The sequence below is a fragment of the Schistocerca serialis genome, chromosome 4 (assembly GCF_023864345.2).
Source record: "Schistocerca serialis cubense isolate TAMUIC-IGC-003099 chromosome 4, iqSchSeri2.2, whole genome shotgun sequence".
Lineage (NCBI taxonomy): Eukaryota > Metazoa > Arthropoda > Insecta > Orthoptera > Acrididae > Schistocerca > Schistocerca serialis.
The window spans coordinates 444,369,524-444,387,199 of NC_064641.1; the positions used below are offsets into that span (position 1 = coordinate 444,369,524).

Here is a 17,676-nt window from a genome sequence, read left to right on the forward strand (position 1 = left end):
GATGACATTGTAATTCTGTCAGACAGCAAAGGACTTGGAAAAGCAGTTGAACGGAATGGACACTGTCTTGAAAAAATGATGAACATCAAGAAAAGCAAAATTTGGATAATGGAATGTAGTCGAATTAAATCGGGTGATGCTGAGGGAATTAGATCAGGAAATGAGATGCTTAAGGTAGTAAATGAGTTTTGCTATTTGGGGAGCAAAATAACTGATGATGGTCGAAGTAGAGAGGATATAAAACATAGACTGGCAATGGCAATGAAAGCGTTTCGGAAGAAGAGAAATTTGTTAACATCGAGTATTGATTTAAGTGTCAGGAAGTCGTTTCTGAAAGTATTTGTATGGAGTGTGGCCTTGTATGGAAGTGAAACATGGACGATAAATAGTTTGGACAAGAAGAGAATAGAAGCTTTCGAAATGTGGTGCTACAGAAGAATGCTGAAGATTATATGGGTAGATCTCATAACTAATGAGGAGGTACTGAATAGAATTGGGGAGGAGTTTGTGGCACAACTTGACTGGAAGAAGGGATTGGTTGGTAGGACATGTTCTGAGACATCAAGGGATCACCAAGTTAGTACTGGAGGGCAGCGTGGAGGGTAAAAAATCGTAGAGGGAGACCAAGAGATGAATACACTAAGCAGATTCAGAAGGATGTAGGCTGCAGTAGGTACTGGGAGATGAAGAAGCTTGCACAGGATAGAATAGCATGGAGAGCCGCATCAAACCAGTCTCAGGACTGAAGACAACAACAACAACAGTAATAAGTTGTGAATTCTTTCTTTAAAGTTTTTGTTTTGTATCATATGTTAATGTTCCATTCAATCCTTTCTTTGTGATAAGCATTAGTATTTACATAACATTCCTGTTAATCAACCTGTCAAGAGTGTAAATTTTGTTGTCAGTAGCTGTCATCACTGTCAGGATGACTGATTTTTCTATTTCTTTGTCCAACAAAAGGTTGTTCATTATGGGTTCTATAATTGGGGTATTACACAGCCCCACATCTACTTTGATATTGTTGGCCTACCACCCACTGGGCACATTGATCTCCACCTCCTAGCCAGAGACAAATCACCTTCCCCTGGTTTCTCTTGCTAATAAGGGGCCCCTCGGGACACTTCCTTCCGAGTTCTTCTAGTCTGCAACTGGACTCTGTCCCTCAAAACACTTCCTTCCATGGCTTCTTCTGGTCTACAACTGGATGCCAGCCAGTGATTGAAGGAGCCACAGGCTGCTGGTCGCAGGACTTCGCGATCGTCGTAATTACCTGAAACTAATTCAGAGTAGCCCTCACAGGGATCCAAATTCTCTAAGGGGAGGAAAGATAAGTAGTAGTCCTCCAAGGAGGAGGATATTCTGGTGGCCCCACACCAGCGGATCCTGTCTGTTCCACACGTGCATCCGAGGCAGACATTCTGATGGGCCCTGGGTCACACCACACATTGGAACCCATAACCTATGTATTTTGATGCCTTAATTTCTGTCAGTGGGAGCAGATGACCGTGCAGCATAACTTGCCTCCTTGGTCCCTTCATGGTCTCACAGTACATAGACACTATTCTCCAGTGAAATTGTAGTGGTTTTTTCCACCACCTGGCTCAGCTGCATCATCTTTTAAGCACTTCCCCTGCCTTCAGCATTGCCTTTCAGGAGATTTGGTTCCCAGCAATGTGCACTATAGCCCTTCTTGGATACCAGGGATGTCATAAGAATTGTGCTACCTGTGATAAGGTGTCTGGAGGAGATTGCACGTAACTTCTAGACATGATAGTGAACTTGTGCCTTTTAATACCTTTGGTTGCTGTGGTTGTTCGGGTAAGGGCATTTCAGGATATTACCATGTGCAGTGTTTACCTCCGTCCTGATGGTGAAGTGTTTTGGAACATACTGTTTGCATTGGCTTCTCAGCTTCCCCCACCTTTCCTAATCTTGGATGATTACAATGCCCATAATGTTTTGTGGGTTAAAACGAAGATAGCTGGCTGTGATAAAGACCTTGAAAACTTATTGGCACAGCTTGATCTTTGTCTCCTGAATGCTAGTGCCCCCACACAATTCAGTGTGGCACATGGAACTTTCTCAGCCATTGACCTGTCCTTCTGTAGCTCTTGTCTTCTCCCATCCATTCACTGGTGAGTAATGACTTGTGTGGCAGTGACCACTTCTCGATCTTTCTGTTCCTCCCTCAGTGTCACTCCCCTGGACACCTACCCAGATGTGCTCTCAACGGTGCTGACTGGGATGCTTTTGCCTTTGCTGTTGCCCTTTGCTCCTTTGCTCTGTGGTGCATGGAGATACCAATTAGGTAGTGCAGACCAAAACTGCAGCCAATCTCTTGGAAGCTGATGTAGAGATCCCCTGTTCCTTGGGCCCAGCCCGATTGAAGACGGTACCTTTGTGGTAATCAGAAATCGCAGAGGGCATTAGAGATCATAGGTGGGCTCTCAAATGCCATAAGTGGCACCCATCAGTGGAACAACTCTTTGCATTTTAAGCAGCTATGTGCACAGGTCCACCACCTAATGAAATGATGAAAGTAAGACTGCTGGGTATGGTACGTTTCAACCATCAGACCCTGTGTCTCACCTTTGCAGGTTTGGACTAAGATCAGACATCTCTGCTGATACCAGACACCAATTTAGTACTGGAGGGCAGCGTGGAGGGTAAAAAATCGTACCTTGAATAATGCTGTTTACACTGACCCAGACACTGTCGCTGAACATTTTGCTCTGCGTTATGTTAGAGTCTCAGCAAGTGACATTACCAACTTGCCTTTCATGCCTTAAAACAGCTGGTGGAACGAAAGTAATTATCTTTTACTATGCACCACCTGGAGCCGTATAATGCTCCATTCACTGAGTGGGAATTCGTCAGTGTCCTAGCCCACTTCTCTGATAAAGCTCCAGGGTAAACCTGCGTCCACTGTCAAATGATAAAGCACCTATCGGTGGACTGTCTTATCATCACCACCCACTTATACCCCAAAGTTGATTTGTTCATTTAAAAGTAAGTTAATAATTTGTGCAGCTGGTCACATTTTCACAGCACTTGGCATACTGAGTTAGTTACACACTGCAGAGAGAGGTAGCAGAGGTAGAATGTGAGTTCGCCTAACTGTTTTCATAATACTAATCTTTTGTTCTTCTTCTTTGTTGTAGGCTCATAGTCCATTCTAAAATGAAACTTTCCATACTAGCCTAGAGGATGCTTGGTCTCATTTAGTTAAGTAATATGAACACTGGTGTGCATTCTGTAGCTGGACACACATATTTTCAGTCATTTCACTTCAGAACAGCATAAACCATAGTGCTAACACAACACACACAACTTGTACTCCATCCTCGTACTTCCAACTCGTACCACTCGCTGCTCAAAAGACAAAGATTTACCTCTAACAATATGTAGCAAAGAAAATACTATCTTATATCGACCAATATGTGCAAAATCATCTTTGAAATATAAATTTCATAAATAAAATATAAAATACAAGTAATTGTATCACTGCTTATCCTTTTGAGAAGTCCAGAATCATAATTGTAAATACGTTGAGCATTTATATATGTTGACGTTTATACGTTTTCATGTAGCTATATGGTAGAGGACTTCTGGTTTCTGAATCTTCAACTTGGTAATTGGTCATTTCATATGATCCAAGGTCAGTTAGTACATCTGTCACCATAACCAGTTTTATTACAATTGTCTTTGTCATAACCTTGCCATCTTTAACTGAATCTGAAGCAGTGAGACAGTATCATAATCCCGGTACTGAAATCAGGTAAGCACTCTCTAGAGATACAGTTATCACCCAATTAGCTCCACCAGTGTTCTCCGTAAGTTGTTTGAATGCATGGTGAGCCAGCAGCTGTGTTGGCTCCTTGAGTGTGTCTTCTGGCTTTGCCCCAGGGTTTTTTTTTGCCAAGGCCGTTTCACTATTGATAATCTTGTCTACCTGAAGCCTGCCATTTGAACAGCTTTTGCCACCAGTCAACACCTTATGGCCGTCTTCTTCAACCTGCAAAAGGCATATGACACCACCTGGCGACACCACATTCTGTCTACCTTACACAGTTCGGGTCTCTGGGGGTCTGCTCCCAATTTTTACCCAAAACTTCTTGTTGCACCATACTTTCTGGTTCGAGTTGGTGCTTCCCACTGTAACCCTGTCCCCCATATCCAAGAGAATGGGGTCCTGGAGAGCACTGTACCAGTGTCCCTCTCTTTCTAGTAACCATCAGTGGTCTAGCAACAGCTGTGGGGTCCTCAGCAGCACCCTCCTTGCATGCTGATGACTTCTGCCTCTACTATTACTCTTATAGTGTGTTCTGCTGAATGTTGACTTCAAGGCACAGTAATGGGCCCTCACCTGTGGCTTTCAGTTTTCAGCTGCTACGACTCACTTCATGCACTTCAATTGACATGGTACCATTTACCCGCAGCCAGAACTTTACCTCGACGACCAGCTTCTCAGTGTGGTAGAGATGTACCAGTTTTTTTAGGACTGGCCTTCGATGCTTCCTTGATGTAGAGTCCCCATCTTCGCTAGCTTAAAGAAAAGTGCTGGCTGCACCTTAATGCGGTTTGCTGCCAGAGTAACACCAGCTGGGGTGCAGATTGAACTATCCTTGTGCAGCTTTACAAAGCCCTGATACAGTCCTGTCTTGATTATGGGCGTCTGGCATACAGTTTAGCATCACCCTCAGCATTGCGGATAGTGGATCTGATACACAACTGCAGGGTTCTACTTTTGATACTTTTGAGAGAAGCCTTTCGAACTAGCCCTTTGGAGATCTTACTCGAAGAGGCTCTGGTCCCTCCATTGCAGATCAGGCACCAACAACAGCTTTTCAAGTATGCTACTGATATATGCCCCTTCATTGCGTTTTGCTTTTGGGGGTTTCCAACTGCTCCCTAGATAGGCCATCTCGCCAACCTTTCTTCTTGTATGCCCCCTCTCCCCTTTCTTCTCTTGTGTCTAGCTTTTGTAGAACTTGGGTTTTCCTCTGATTTACAGTTTCGTAGACCTGTTTATTCAAGAAAAAAGGAACCGATGATGTAGTAGTTTGGTCCCTTTAATCAACCAACCTAGCTTATTAAACCTAATCCTGCATTACTCCTCTTTGATTTTGTATTTCTAACCCTGTATTCACCTAACCAGAGGTCCTGCTCCTCCTGCAAACAAACTTCAGAAATTGCCACAATACGTAACTTCAACCTATCCATCCCCTATTTAAAATTTTCTAATCTACCTGCACGATTAACGGATCCAGTATCCCATGCTCTGACCTGACGACAACATCCTATTGAGTAGTCCGCGCCTGGAGATCCAAATGGGAGACCATTTTACTTCTGGAATATGTTACCCAAGAGGATGTCACCATCATTTAACCATGCAGTTGTACTGCATGCCCTCTTGAAAAATTACAGCTGTGGTACCAGCACGGCAAGGCCAGATCAGTCAGTCATCCAGACTGTTGCCCCTGCAACTACTAAAAAGGCTGCTGCTGCTGCTGCTGCTCCTCCTCCTCCTCTTCATGAAAAGCACATTTGTCTGGCCTCTCAAGACACTCCTTCATTGTGGTTGCACCTGCAGTATGGGTATCTGTATCAGAAGCATACAAGCCATCCCACCAGTTGCAAGGTTCATGGCTCATGGAGGGTGGAGGAATATGTATATCCAGTGTTAAATTTAATTTAAGACCTGTTATGTACATGTAAGGTGTCAACTTGTTTTGAGAAGTTGCATAATGATGGAACAATATTAATGCCTTCATTATAAATTAAAGTTTTATTAGTAAATGCTTCCTTGTGATGTAAACTGACTGCAAACTTTAACTAAGGAAGTCCTGTTTTAGTAATAGGTATTTTATGTTCCTTATCAGTAATTTGTTGAAAGGCAGTTGCAACAATGGAAAGTGATCAGTAAAATCTGTAAAAGTGTATATTTTTCCAGATTGATCAGTTTTAGTCTATATTTTTAAATTTTGGTCTGTAAAGTCATTTCATAAAAAAAATAGTACAAACAAGTCTTTCCTATAGTCAACAAGATTATCATGTGCTTCAGAAATTTGAGTATCATGAAATGAACTGTTTGTATTACTTCCATTGTGAAGTCAGGCCTCATGATCTGGCAGAAAATCCTTGAAACTAAAAGGTCAAGGGTCAAATACTGGTCAGTCTAAGATTTTTTTTTTTTTTTTTTTTTTTTTTTTTTTTTTTTTTTTTTTTTTTTTAAAAAAAGGCTGTGAAAGAGCTTTTCTTCATGTCGTAGTTCCTTTGGAAATATGTACTTAATTGTTCTTTTTCAGCTGTGAAAGATGTTCGTGCGAGACAGCTGGAGGCTTGGAAAAGGACCAGAGAGGAAGCCAAAAAGAAAAATAAAACAAAGAGAAAGCCATTTATTGTGACTCATGTTCGTCATAACATTGGGTCACCTTACAAAACAAGGTCACCTTTTAGAACGGATGCTCTGCTTAAAACAAAGACATCGAAGAAGCTGGATATTCTACCAGAAAAACCAGCTACCGCTGCTGTACGTGTAACACGGTCTATGAGTAGAACAGCAAAATTAAATCAAACTGCTACTATCCAGAAGAAAAATGAGCTGCCTAAACTTGCACCAAATAATTTTAAATTCAAGGTCAGGATAGAATCTGTATTAATGGCTTTACTTAGTTCTTAATATATGTTTTCTTTCTTTCCCAGTTTTTTCATCTGTTCAGTGGTATGTTTCTCTGATAACTCAAACTAAGATACCAGTTGTACTGTCAGCTTGATATTGTCATATATTTGAAAGTATCTCCACACCATCTGTGTTCTTCTGTAGGTTTGTGACGTGGTAGACATTTGTTTGGTGTAATTTTTACCTTGGACAACTTCCACACCTAAAGAAAACACCACAATTAGTGAAAGTTTGTGGTAGACAGGACTCTAATCCAATATTGGCGCACACAAATAAAATTACTAAATTGGTCCTTTACAAACTTGCAGTATATAAAAATGTCATTATACCCAAAATGTCCTTTTGCACTACTCTTTCAGTTTAATTGTGTATTAGTTCACATTATTAGTCATAAATGTGGACCTCTGCTATGCTCAAATATCCTTTGCTTGCACTATTGTTTGAGATCTGATAACAGCTGCCACTTTCATATATCAAAACATATTACATTCATCCATTAGATTACAATTTAATGCAATAATGCTATTCTGTAAGTACAAAAGTTATCCTTATCTTAAAGGAAAAATACCTTCTTCAAAAATACTACCTCATATTTCTTGCCCTGAATTCATAACAAGACTTCTGTTACTGGTTCTACAAATGTGTGTGTGTTTGTGCAACTATTTTGTTAGGTGCTGTGTTGCCTATTGCTTCTGATGAAATTATTTTACAGTATCTTTCCTACCCTGTAAAATAATGTGTGGTTAATAGAGCAAATGTCTCACTCCGAACACTTTCATCCACTTGTATATTGTTCTTCACATCATCTGGTGCTTTATACGTATATATAGACACACACTAAAATGTACAGGAATGAACCACTCAGACTGCAAGTATTCAAGTGCTCAGTTCTTGCAGTGAGAACTTTCCTTAAATTTTCTAGTGTGAATTATGCTTCACCTCCTGGTACCTGTTGAGTGAATAAAACACTGTTTCTTTCATGAAATTTGCCCTCCTTAACTTCCTTCAACATATTATCTTTAAACACAGTGATATATGAAATTGGTAAAATGCAAATTAACTTGCAGCCTTTCGTTTACCTAACAGTGTGCACTATTTCCCCATATTTCTCAGCCTGCGACATCTCTGCCTTCAGTACTGTCACACTGAAGAAAAAAATAAATGTTCAGTTACAGTGGTTATCCTTGTTTGCTTTATTTTATTCTGAAACAGTCAAATTAACATTTTATAAGCCTGGTGTACTTTTGTGATTAAAAGCAAAACTCAGACTGTTAAGTCATCAACTTCCATTTTACGTGGTACTCCTGTTTTTGTATTATTGTCCCTGAATGTCCATGGAGACACTCTCAAATAGGAAGTATTGGGAGTTTCCCCTTAGCAGTCCTTATGGAACTGACAAATATGTAGTGCTTGCTGTGATGTCTGGATTTCTGCTGATGAACTCCGCTCACACCACCTCTAAAGAGGAGTAGCTTAAAAAAAATTTAAAAAAATCTGTGTAAGTATCAAAACACGTGTAAATAACATTGATACATAGACTTCTTGTACACTTTTGCCCTTCTCCACAATTTTTAAATTTATTTTATTAACACACACACACACACACACACACACACACACACACACACACACACACACACACACACACAAACTCTTCCTCATTTATAGACAACTAAAGTTCAGAAATTTTCTTATATTTAATGGATAACAGAAATGCCCAAAACGTAATTCTACCGAATTATGTCCCCTTTCTTCTGTCGCCATCAAACAGTGATGACCGAGCGAGGTGGCCCAGTGGTTAGCACACTGGACTCGCATTCGGGAGGACGACGGTTCAATCCTGTCTCCAGCCATCCTGATTTAGGTTTTCTGTGATTTCCCTAAATCGTTTCAGGCAAATGCCGGGATGGTTCCTTTGAAAGGGCACGGCCGATTTCCTTCCCTAACCTGAGCTTGCGCTCCGTCTCTAATGACCTCGTTGTCGACGAGACGTTAAAACAACACTAACCTAACCTCAGTGATGTTGCTTGTCTTTCAGAGCTTCACTAGAGATGCCATACACATAATCCTCTCTTTCAGCAGTATGAGTAACCTGCCCTTCCTCTTTTTCAACTTTCCCCACTCCCTAATGTCATCAATTTCGTGTGTTTCTGTCGGCAGTTCTAAACATTTCTCCTGATGAAGGTGAGTAGTGACCACCATTCTGTCTTGTATTCATTAGTTTCCTCAATTGAATTTTCCTTAGATGAAATATAATCTATTATATGTTTGATTCATCTTTTTTCCATATATATGTATATCCATATATATGGATATACATATATATCCCATATATATGTATCTTTTTTCCATATATATGTATATTTAGATATGTTTGTGTTCAAAGACTCTACTTTTGATTCTGAAAGAGATATAGGACTGTCTATTAAATGTTGTCTGATACAGTTAAGTATTACTTTTCCATTGTTTTGTGAAACCTGTCCTGTCCTGTCCTTATTCGGAAGTCCCCTAAAACATTCCTATTGTTTTCACAAATTTTATATACGGATTTTGTGAAGTTCTTCTTTTAACTGTTGCAGTGTCCATTTCTTGTTGAACTGCCTAGACATTTACAGGAAGCCGGGTAGTCTCCTGTTAATTGGTATCTAGGCATTGTTCTTTTAGTAATATGTGTGGAGTTACAAATGTTAATTTCAATTCCTTCATTATTAAGTTTCAAACTATAGCTGATGCTTGTCTGTATCTACGCCACTTTTGAATATGGAATATGCAATAATTCCAGATTCTTGTAACTTTTTTCTTTTTATCACTGCTAATTCAACTTAAACTTTAGTTTGTGTTTTAATTCTTGCTGTTTGTTGATTCCCCACACACTCCATGCTCCAGTATTTAATGTACTTCCAGCACCACATTGTCTGACCTTTTTCTTTGCTTTAATAGACATCATTAATCAGACCAATCATTTTTCATTTCTGGAGAATCGTGAGTCGCATAAATGTCTGATGCGATGATGTACCCAACGTGAGAAGAATGGTGGAGGCTGCAACCTTTATGGGCTTCTATAAGACTGCTTCTGTATTATCCTCACAATGGAGTGTTGCCTCTTTCGCCGTTCCAAATGACTGCTGCTCAGCTGGATCTGCTGTTGGTGTCTTCGCTGTAACTGGCAAGATATCTTTACAAGGCTGTACCAGCTAAGCCAATTGGTCCACAGTTTATTAGAGAGGTGTTGCTCCCACTCCCCATCTTGTTCTGGCCTGTGACAGGCAGAGCATGTGACTTCCCATATGGGGCTAGGTTGGTGGTGCTAGCAACAAATGTATACTGACAAAATTCACTTGCATTTATCAAAGCAATCTGTACATTAATGCAATGAGACGTGTCTTCCAAAATTACGTTGTCAAAATGGACATACCTTTTTGTGTAAAATAAAAATAAAAATTTGTTTAGTTTGCAAGGAAATTTAACTATAAATGCATTTTACAGCATTTGCTGCTGTTCTGTATATGCAAACAATTTTCTTTCAGGCACCCAAAGGCATTGCACCGCTCCCCATGTCCAGTCATAAGCAGAAAACAGATTTGAAGATAACACTAACACCATGTTCTGTGAATGTGGAGAAAATAGGTAAGCCACTAATAATTTTTATAAGTTTATATTTAGCTGAATTTAACTGGTACTACAGTAGATAGTTAATTTGTAATTTGTGCTTGTTGTACAAATGGTGATTTTTTATTTTTTTTTTTTTTTTCCCATTAAGATATTGAGTTGTAGAAGTTATGTTTCTCAGGAATTCTACATGCTTTTGGTTTGCTGAATGTGAATTTCATATTTATTGCCATGTGAGAGTTTGGTTTCACACCAAAACATGCAAAAAACTCAAATTTTTCACACTTTCTCAGTTTTTTGCTTATATCTTGAATATTGTATTCTGTCCCAAGTGGTCACCTTCGAAAAACGAAGTAGACAACATTTTCCACAAAATGTACTAATCAGGTTTGTTTTTCTGATGAACACTGTTGATACTAGGGCATGCTGAAAAGCAGCAGTATTTTTGGCCATTCTGTGAAAATATCGAAAGTGCCCACCCTCTCAAAAACATTCATGTTGCACCCCCCCCCCCCCAAAAAAAAAAAAAAAAAAAAAAAAAAAAAAAAAAAAAAAAAACACTTTTAGACCATGTGAAAGAGCATTAGATTTCATACAAGAGACGTCTGTGAAATCCAGTTTTCCCATAAGGATGGGAGGAAGCAAAGTGAAAATTGTGAAAAATCTCTCTCTCTCTCTCTCTCTCTCTCTCTCTCTCTCTCTCTCTCTCTCTCTTTCTGTGTGTGTGTGTGTGTGTGTGTGTGTGTGTGTGTGTGTGTGTGTGTATTTTTAATAGAAAGATAATATGAAATCTGTATGTACTAATGTACATGCTGTTGAAATGAAATGAAAGAAAGCGAAGTCTAGGACTAGGTGATCACATCGAGCATGTTAAGTATGAATACAAAGGACAGATAAGCTTTATAGTGAACTATGGACGTGTATCATATGTACAGTTCTTTCACTTATCTCTGTTCGACTGTTGGTGGTGTGTGTAATGTTTGTTGGGTAGTAGAAAGTCCAGAGGAATCAGTATGTGACAATGGAAGTTTCAGGCAAAGTGTCGGGGACTGTGGAAGTTCCAGGTTGAAAAGTGATATTGCTGTTTTAAAGTGAAAGAAATTGTAATTGAATGATTAATATTAAAATTTTATTAGTAAAAATACATAATGCGGTAAAATATTACATTGAATTAACACCTTCTGTCACCTCAGCTTGTTCACACAATGTTACTGCAAGGGGCTCGTCCAGCTTATATTTAGCCTTCTATATCAAAATTGTCATCAGTGTTTGAGCACGGGCTTCAAATTGTGTGCACAGTTCACGCAGAATAGTCTTACTTGCCTACACGCACACTGACCTTGGCAATACAGCTGAAGAAACCTCTTGGTAGCCGGGGGTTTTCGGTGTGGTAAAGTTTCCGATCCACTGCTGCACCTGATCAAAAACTCTACAATTGAGCTGTAGCTTCGGTGGATGGTATGGAAGCAGTGTTTGCTTATACTTCAGCTTGTTGAGTAGTTTTGTGGTTGGGTGGCTACCACCATAAAAGGGAATTGGAAATTCCTGACCAGCAGCTGTTATTTCCTATAGATGGGCTGAAGAATCGGTGGATTCAGTATTGTGTAATTTGAGATCTAAAATTTTGGAGAGGATCTTGAGAAATTTAACCATGCCTTCCTGGAATAACATAGGCATAGAGTTGCAACCATGCGTTCCATGTAGGAAGAGCATGTGACTGGCGACACACTTTTCTGCTGCACTTCCTGGGTGATAGAGGAGCTGAGGGGCTGTACTTCTCATTGGCCGGAGGAAATATACGTTTGGGAGAGCTTAGAGGCCCATCATTATGACCATAAGATAAATACCTTTACCCACAATTGTAGGATTTCATGGTCAAGCGGCTGCTCATAAGCCACACATCACACCGGTAAATGACAAACGATGCCTTGCTTGGTGTAAGGAGCTTACACATGTGACAATTGAACAGTGGAAAAATACTGTATGGAGTGACGGATCACAGTACACAACATGGCGATCCAGTGGCAGGATGTGGGTATAGTGAATGCCCGGTGAACATCTGCCAGCGTGTGTGGTACCAACAGTAAAATTCAGAGGCGGTGGTGTCAGTGTGGTCATGTTTTTCATGGAGGGGGCTTGCACCCCTTGTTGTTTGGCGTGACACTATCACAGCACAGGCCTACATTGATGTTTTAAGCACCTTCTTGCTTCACACTGTTGAAGAGCAATTTGGGGGTGGCATTTGCATCATTCGATATGATCAGGCACTTGTTTATAATGCCCGGCCCGTGGCGAAGTGGTTGCACGACAATAACATACCTGTCATGGACTGACCTGCTCAGAGTCATGATGTGAATCCTATAGAACACCTTTGGGAATGCTGACTTCATGTCAGGCCTCACTGACCGACATTGCTACCTTTCCTCACTGCAGCAGTCCGTGAAGACTGGGCTGCCATTCCTCAAGAAGCCTTCCAGCACCTGATTGAACGTATGTCTGCAAGAGTGGAAGCTGTCATCAAGGCCATATGGAATTCCAGCATTAACAATGAAAGGTGCCACAAACTTGTAAGTCATTTTCAGTGAGGTGTCGGAGTACTTTTGACCACATAGTGTATATTACTGTTTCTAGGCCTTTAGCATAGCATCAGTGTCAAAAGTGCTGTAGGTGCAGAGGAAATACTGCGTGATCAGGCATTTTAGATTGTATTGAGTAGATTTATCAACAGGAATCGGTTCATATTAAAAATTCCATCCTAAATGCTTGAGATGCTTAGGCTTTAACTGTTATTTTCAGTCAGGCAGTTAAAACAATAAAAGAGAGGAGGGGGTAATGTCAAAGATCTCCCAAAATTTTACCATGGTTTTCAGGAATTTAGCTTTACTATAAAATGCTCCTTAGTTTTCCAATTATTTTGGTTCTCCAATTAGACTAACAACAAAGTGTGTCAGATTTTAACTATTAAAGTTGCATATTAATAAGTTTGCAGACAATATTAACTGTAACATTGGAAATTTTGCAAATGGTTATTGATAGTGAAGTACTATTTGAAAAAAGCTGCACAAATATTCAGTTAGATCTTCATAACATTTCAAAGTTTTAAAGGGAGAGGCAACTTTATTTAAATGTTCAGAAATGTAAAATTGGGCACTACACGAAATAAGAAAATGACTATACTGTAATTGTTACACCCAAATATTTGTGTATGAAATACAGTGGTCACATAGGATCAGTAAATGCAGGTGTCAGACTTAATTGGCAAGATAATGGGAAAAGTGAATAAGTGTGTATAGGCAATGCCTTACATAACACTTGGAACCCATTGTAAAACATTACCCTGATGCTTCGGATTAATATAGTTTGTGCGGGATAAGATAGCTGATTTGAAGTTACCAGTTTCCATCCAAAGCGCTGAGAAAGTTCACTCGTTTGTTTGGAACAGGATGCTGGCAAGTGTTTGCAATCTTTGAGTCGGTCGGCAATGACAGAATCGAGGCTCGTGCCCTGCAATCTTTCTCAAATGATTTTACAGAAACTACTCGGTTGCCATGATTTTGCATTAGGTGCAAATTATGTAATATGTTGCTACATATGAAATTTAGCTAACATCTTGAAATTTTCTTCATACTTGGGTGGAGGTCTCTGTCACCAACCACAAGAAAATTGATTTGGTGCAGCACACTCATTTGCAGTTGTGCCGTGCCAGTGATAAATCCAGAATGAAATATTCACTACATTCCTCATATTTCATAAACTGTTTGAGATTCTTGCAAATGATAGCACACTACTATATGGTTATTGTGCCAGAGTTCACTATCTGCTGTGTTGATCCACTAATGACAGACATTTTTGATGAAAGACTGTTATTTTTAGGGACTGTCGATAGCTGGTGAAATGAGAAATGCTATGGGTTGTGGAACAACATAAGTGAAGACAATAGAAGTTTATTTTATATGGAGGAAGTGCATTTCTAATAAGCTACTGACTTTACTTTTTCTCAGTTCTTCACTTAATAAACCACTGTTTCAGAAATGTCTCGCATTTGTGTCTGCACAACATGTTAGAGGGATGACACTGTATACTCCACTGTGTTTTGCCACAAGAAGCAAATTTTAACATGACAACCAGAGAAATGTGTTTCACTCAAAATTCGGTACTCCTGACACTTCTCTGAAAGTTACAAATGGTTAAGAAGCCAAGTGAAAACAAATCGCTGCATCTTCAGTGAAATTTTTTTTTAGATACTAATCAAAGGAGGGTGACAGATCTTTCTGAATAGCAAGTGTGGGTGTGGAGAGGCTGCACTTAAAACCTGTGAGCGTAGGCTTCAGTTCAGAGCAGCACTTCCCGTACAGTGCCTGCCCACTGGCCTCTACCTCTTTCCCCATGCGTGCCCTGTCAACTGTGCTTCTACAGGTCACGGCATTTTGCAAAGACAGTACTGAATGAATGTAAAAGCATCAATCGAGCAAATACTGGTTAGCCTGAACTGTAGACTGTAATAGATGCCAACTATTCCATACAGGCAGAATTATAGAGTTCTAAGAACGATTAGTGAAGTAAAGAATCTCACAATGCATTACTATCTGCCCTACATTATCCTCCCATCGTGTCTGCAAAGATGAAATTAGACAAATTACAGCAATGTGCATGTAAACTTTTAAACAATAATATTCTATCTGCACTACAAATGTGAATGGAGGGGAAAGAGACCACAATGTGTGGTTCAGTGGGGAAACGCCCTCAGTCATGCACCTAGCAGGTATTTATAGAGCGTGATGCAAATACAAATGTAGATTAGTTCCCAAACTCTCATTGGCTTCAGTTAGATATTTGTTTACAGTTGAGTAAATTAATTACTATCTCTTGAAGCTAAGCCTCTGTGATGATGTTAACTTTCACTGAAGTACTGCTTGGGAATAAAGGCCAATTCACACAGACCGTTACAGCACCATCTCGTCAGGGTGTATTCACACAGTGCGTCATGTCACAGCAAATCAGTTCAAATAGTGATTTCAACTCGCATGGCTGAACAGTTTACAGTCTAACGAATAAATAGTAAAAACGTAGACTAAAAACTGATATCAACCACGGAAACCACAAACTAATGAATGCATGATGAAACGGAGATGGGAGGATGACAGCATGGCTGTGTATCGGAAGGAAATAAGCCTGGAGTCACGTGAAGGGCAATGAAACAATGATGTGATCCATCAAAACTTTGTTCTTGAGAAACCTTGAGGGTGCTCTGTCGTGATGGCCAGTGCAAATGCCACCATATGAAATAAGTTAAAACATGTTTCGATGGGCCAAGACATGATGGCCAGTGTGAATGAGCCTTAAGAAGTATGCATTGCATGTTACAAAAACATGATCTGTACATGCAACATAGCTCTTCAGAACTGTTAGTAGCATCTCTCTGTAATGGGCAGCAACATTGAATACATAAACAGTCTTGAATGGAATTAATACTGTGTATATTAACAAGTTCATCTAATGTAATCCATCTCTCTGTGCAACAGCAGATTTTGACACATTTAGCATTCCATTTGAGGAAGTAACATAAAATTTGTGTAACACAAACCAAACCAGTTCTTGTACCACAAAAACAGCAAATAATGATATGTCAGATCATATAACAATACCATAAACTGTGTATACTTTGACCATCATGGTTACTGACCATTCGTACACCAAAACTTTTACAGCTCTGCTGGCTCTCAGTTGAACCTTACCACTCACCAGTACATACTAAACATCCACAGTATACATTAGATAGTGCCATGTAGTGCCAAATAATCCATCCTCCAGAAAAAGTGTTTTAAAATCTGGTTGTGAAAAATCTACCGATGTCATTTAACTGGAATGCCATCAGTCTTTCTAAGTATATAATGTGTGTTACACAATTAATCCACAAAACTGACCATTGATCAGCTTTTTGTTCACATGTGTATATCTGGCAGTAATTTAAGATTTCAGAGGTCATGTGCACAGATTTCTCTGTTTTTGGGTTACTTGGACCACCAGCCATAGTTAGTCCAGGATTACAGATACACGATTTAATAGAGAGCATTGATGCCAGTGACAGTGTGTAATTGAGGAAGACAGACATTGAGCGTTGGTATATAGACAAGTTCTCATTTTTTAATTGTTATGGGCCTACAACTAAGAAAACGGCAGGTCATGGGATAGCAATAGGCACTTATACAGATGCCAGTAGTATCATGTACACAAGATATAAAAAGGCAGTACTTGACAGAGCTTTCATTTATATTCAGATGATTTATGTGAAATGATTTCTGATGTGATGCTGGTTGGTATCGGGAGCTAGACGCATGGGACTGTCCATTTCAGAAATCGTTACAGAATTCGATATTCGCAGATCCACAATATCAAGAGTGCGCCAAAAATAGCAAATTTTAGGCATTATCTCTCGCCATTGACAATGCAATTCCAGTCAGCATTCACTTCATGACAGAGAGCAGCGGCATTTGTGTAGAGTTGACAGTGCTGACAGACAAGCAACTCTGCATGAAATAACTACAGAAATCAGTGTTTGACGTATGATGAACAGATCCGTTAGAACAGTGCAGCAAAGTTTGGGTTAATTGGCTATGGCAGCAGACTAGAGTGCCTTTGCTAACATCATGAAATCGCCAGATTTCAGTTGGTAAGAGCTGATGCTATAGACCCAAGTTGTCTGCAAGGTATTGGGCAAGCTGGTGGTGATTTCATAATGGTGTAGGCTGTGTTTACACTGAATGGACTGAGCTATTGACTAAATGGTTAGAGTTGGCTACTCTGAGGACGTTTGCAGCCATTCATGGATTCATGTCTCCAGACAATGATGGGATTTTCACCGGACCATAATCGTTTGCAATTGGTATGAAAAACGTTCCGAACAGTTTGAACGAATGATTTGGTCACGCAAATCACGCAACACGAATCACATCGAACATTTATGGGACATAATTGAGAGGTCACTCCATGCACAAACTCCTGCACCGACAAACCTACTAAGGAGGCAACATCAATCAATATTTGTGCAGGAGACTTCAAACAGCTTGCTCAGTCCATAAAAGTTGCTGCAACATGCTGGGCAAAACGAGGTCGGACAGTGTGTTAAGAGAGATCCCATGATTTTGGTTACATCAGTGTGTATTGTTCAGATTACAAGCTGTCGTTTCAGGCAGTGATTCGGGTTTAGCATATAACATCAAGTATCTCCTGAAACAAGGAATTAAGTTCGTTTGGCCACAAGTGCCAGATATTGACTCTATATATGAAGAACAGATGATCAAACAGTGGAAAATCCAGGATGGAATGTAACAATATTATAAAAAGGAAAGTTGCTACTCACTGTATAGCGGAGATGCTTAGTG

General features: G+C 39.8%; 1 protein-coding gene across 2 annotated transcripts in view; it reads left to right on the forward strand.

The window, feature by feature from the left end:
- The window catches only part of LOC126475072 (disks large-associated protein 5-like), a 138,083-nt gene that overhangs the window by 16,435 nt on the left and 103,972 nt on the right, over positions 1 to 17,676 (forward strand). For both annotated transcript variants that reach the window (XR_007586651.1, XM_050102631.1), the window contains exons 2-3: positions 6,312 to 6,643; positions 10,213 to 10,312. Coding sequence is in view for 1 of the 2 variants with exons in the window: in XM_050102631.1 (XP_049958588.1) it covers positions 6,312 to 6,643; positions 10,213 to 10,312 (432 nt within the window). In the remaining variant the exon portion in view is untranslated. The remainder of the gene's footprint in view (positions 1 to 6,311; positions 6,644 to 10,212; positions 10,313 to 17,676) is intronic.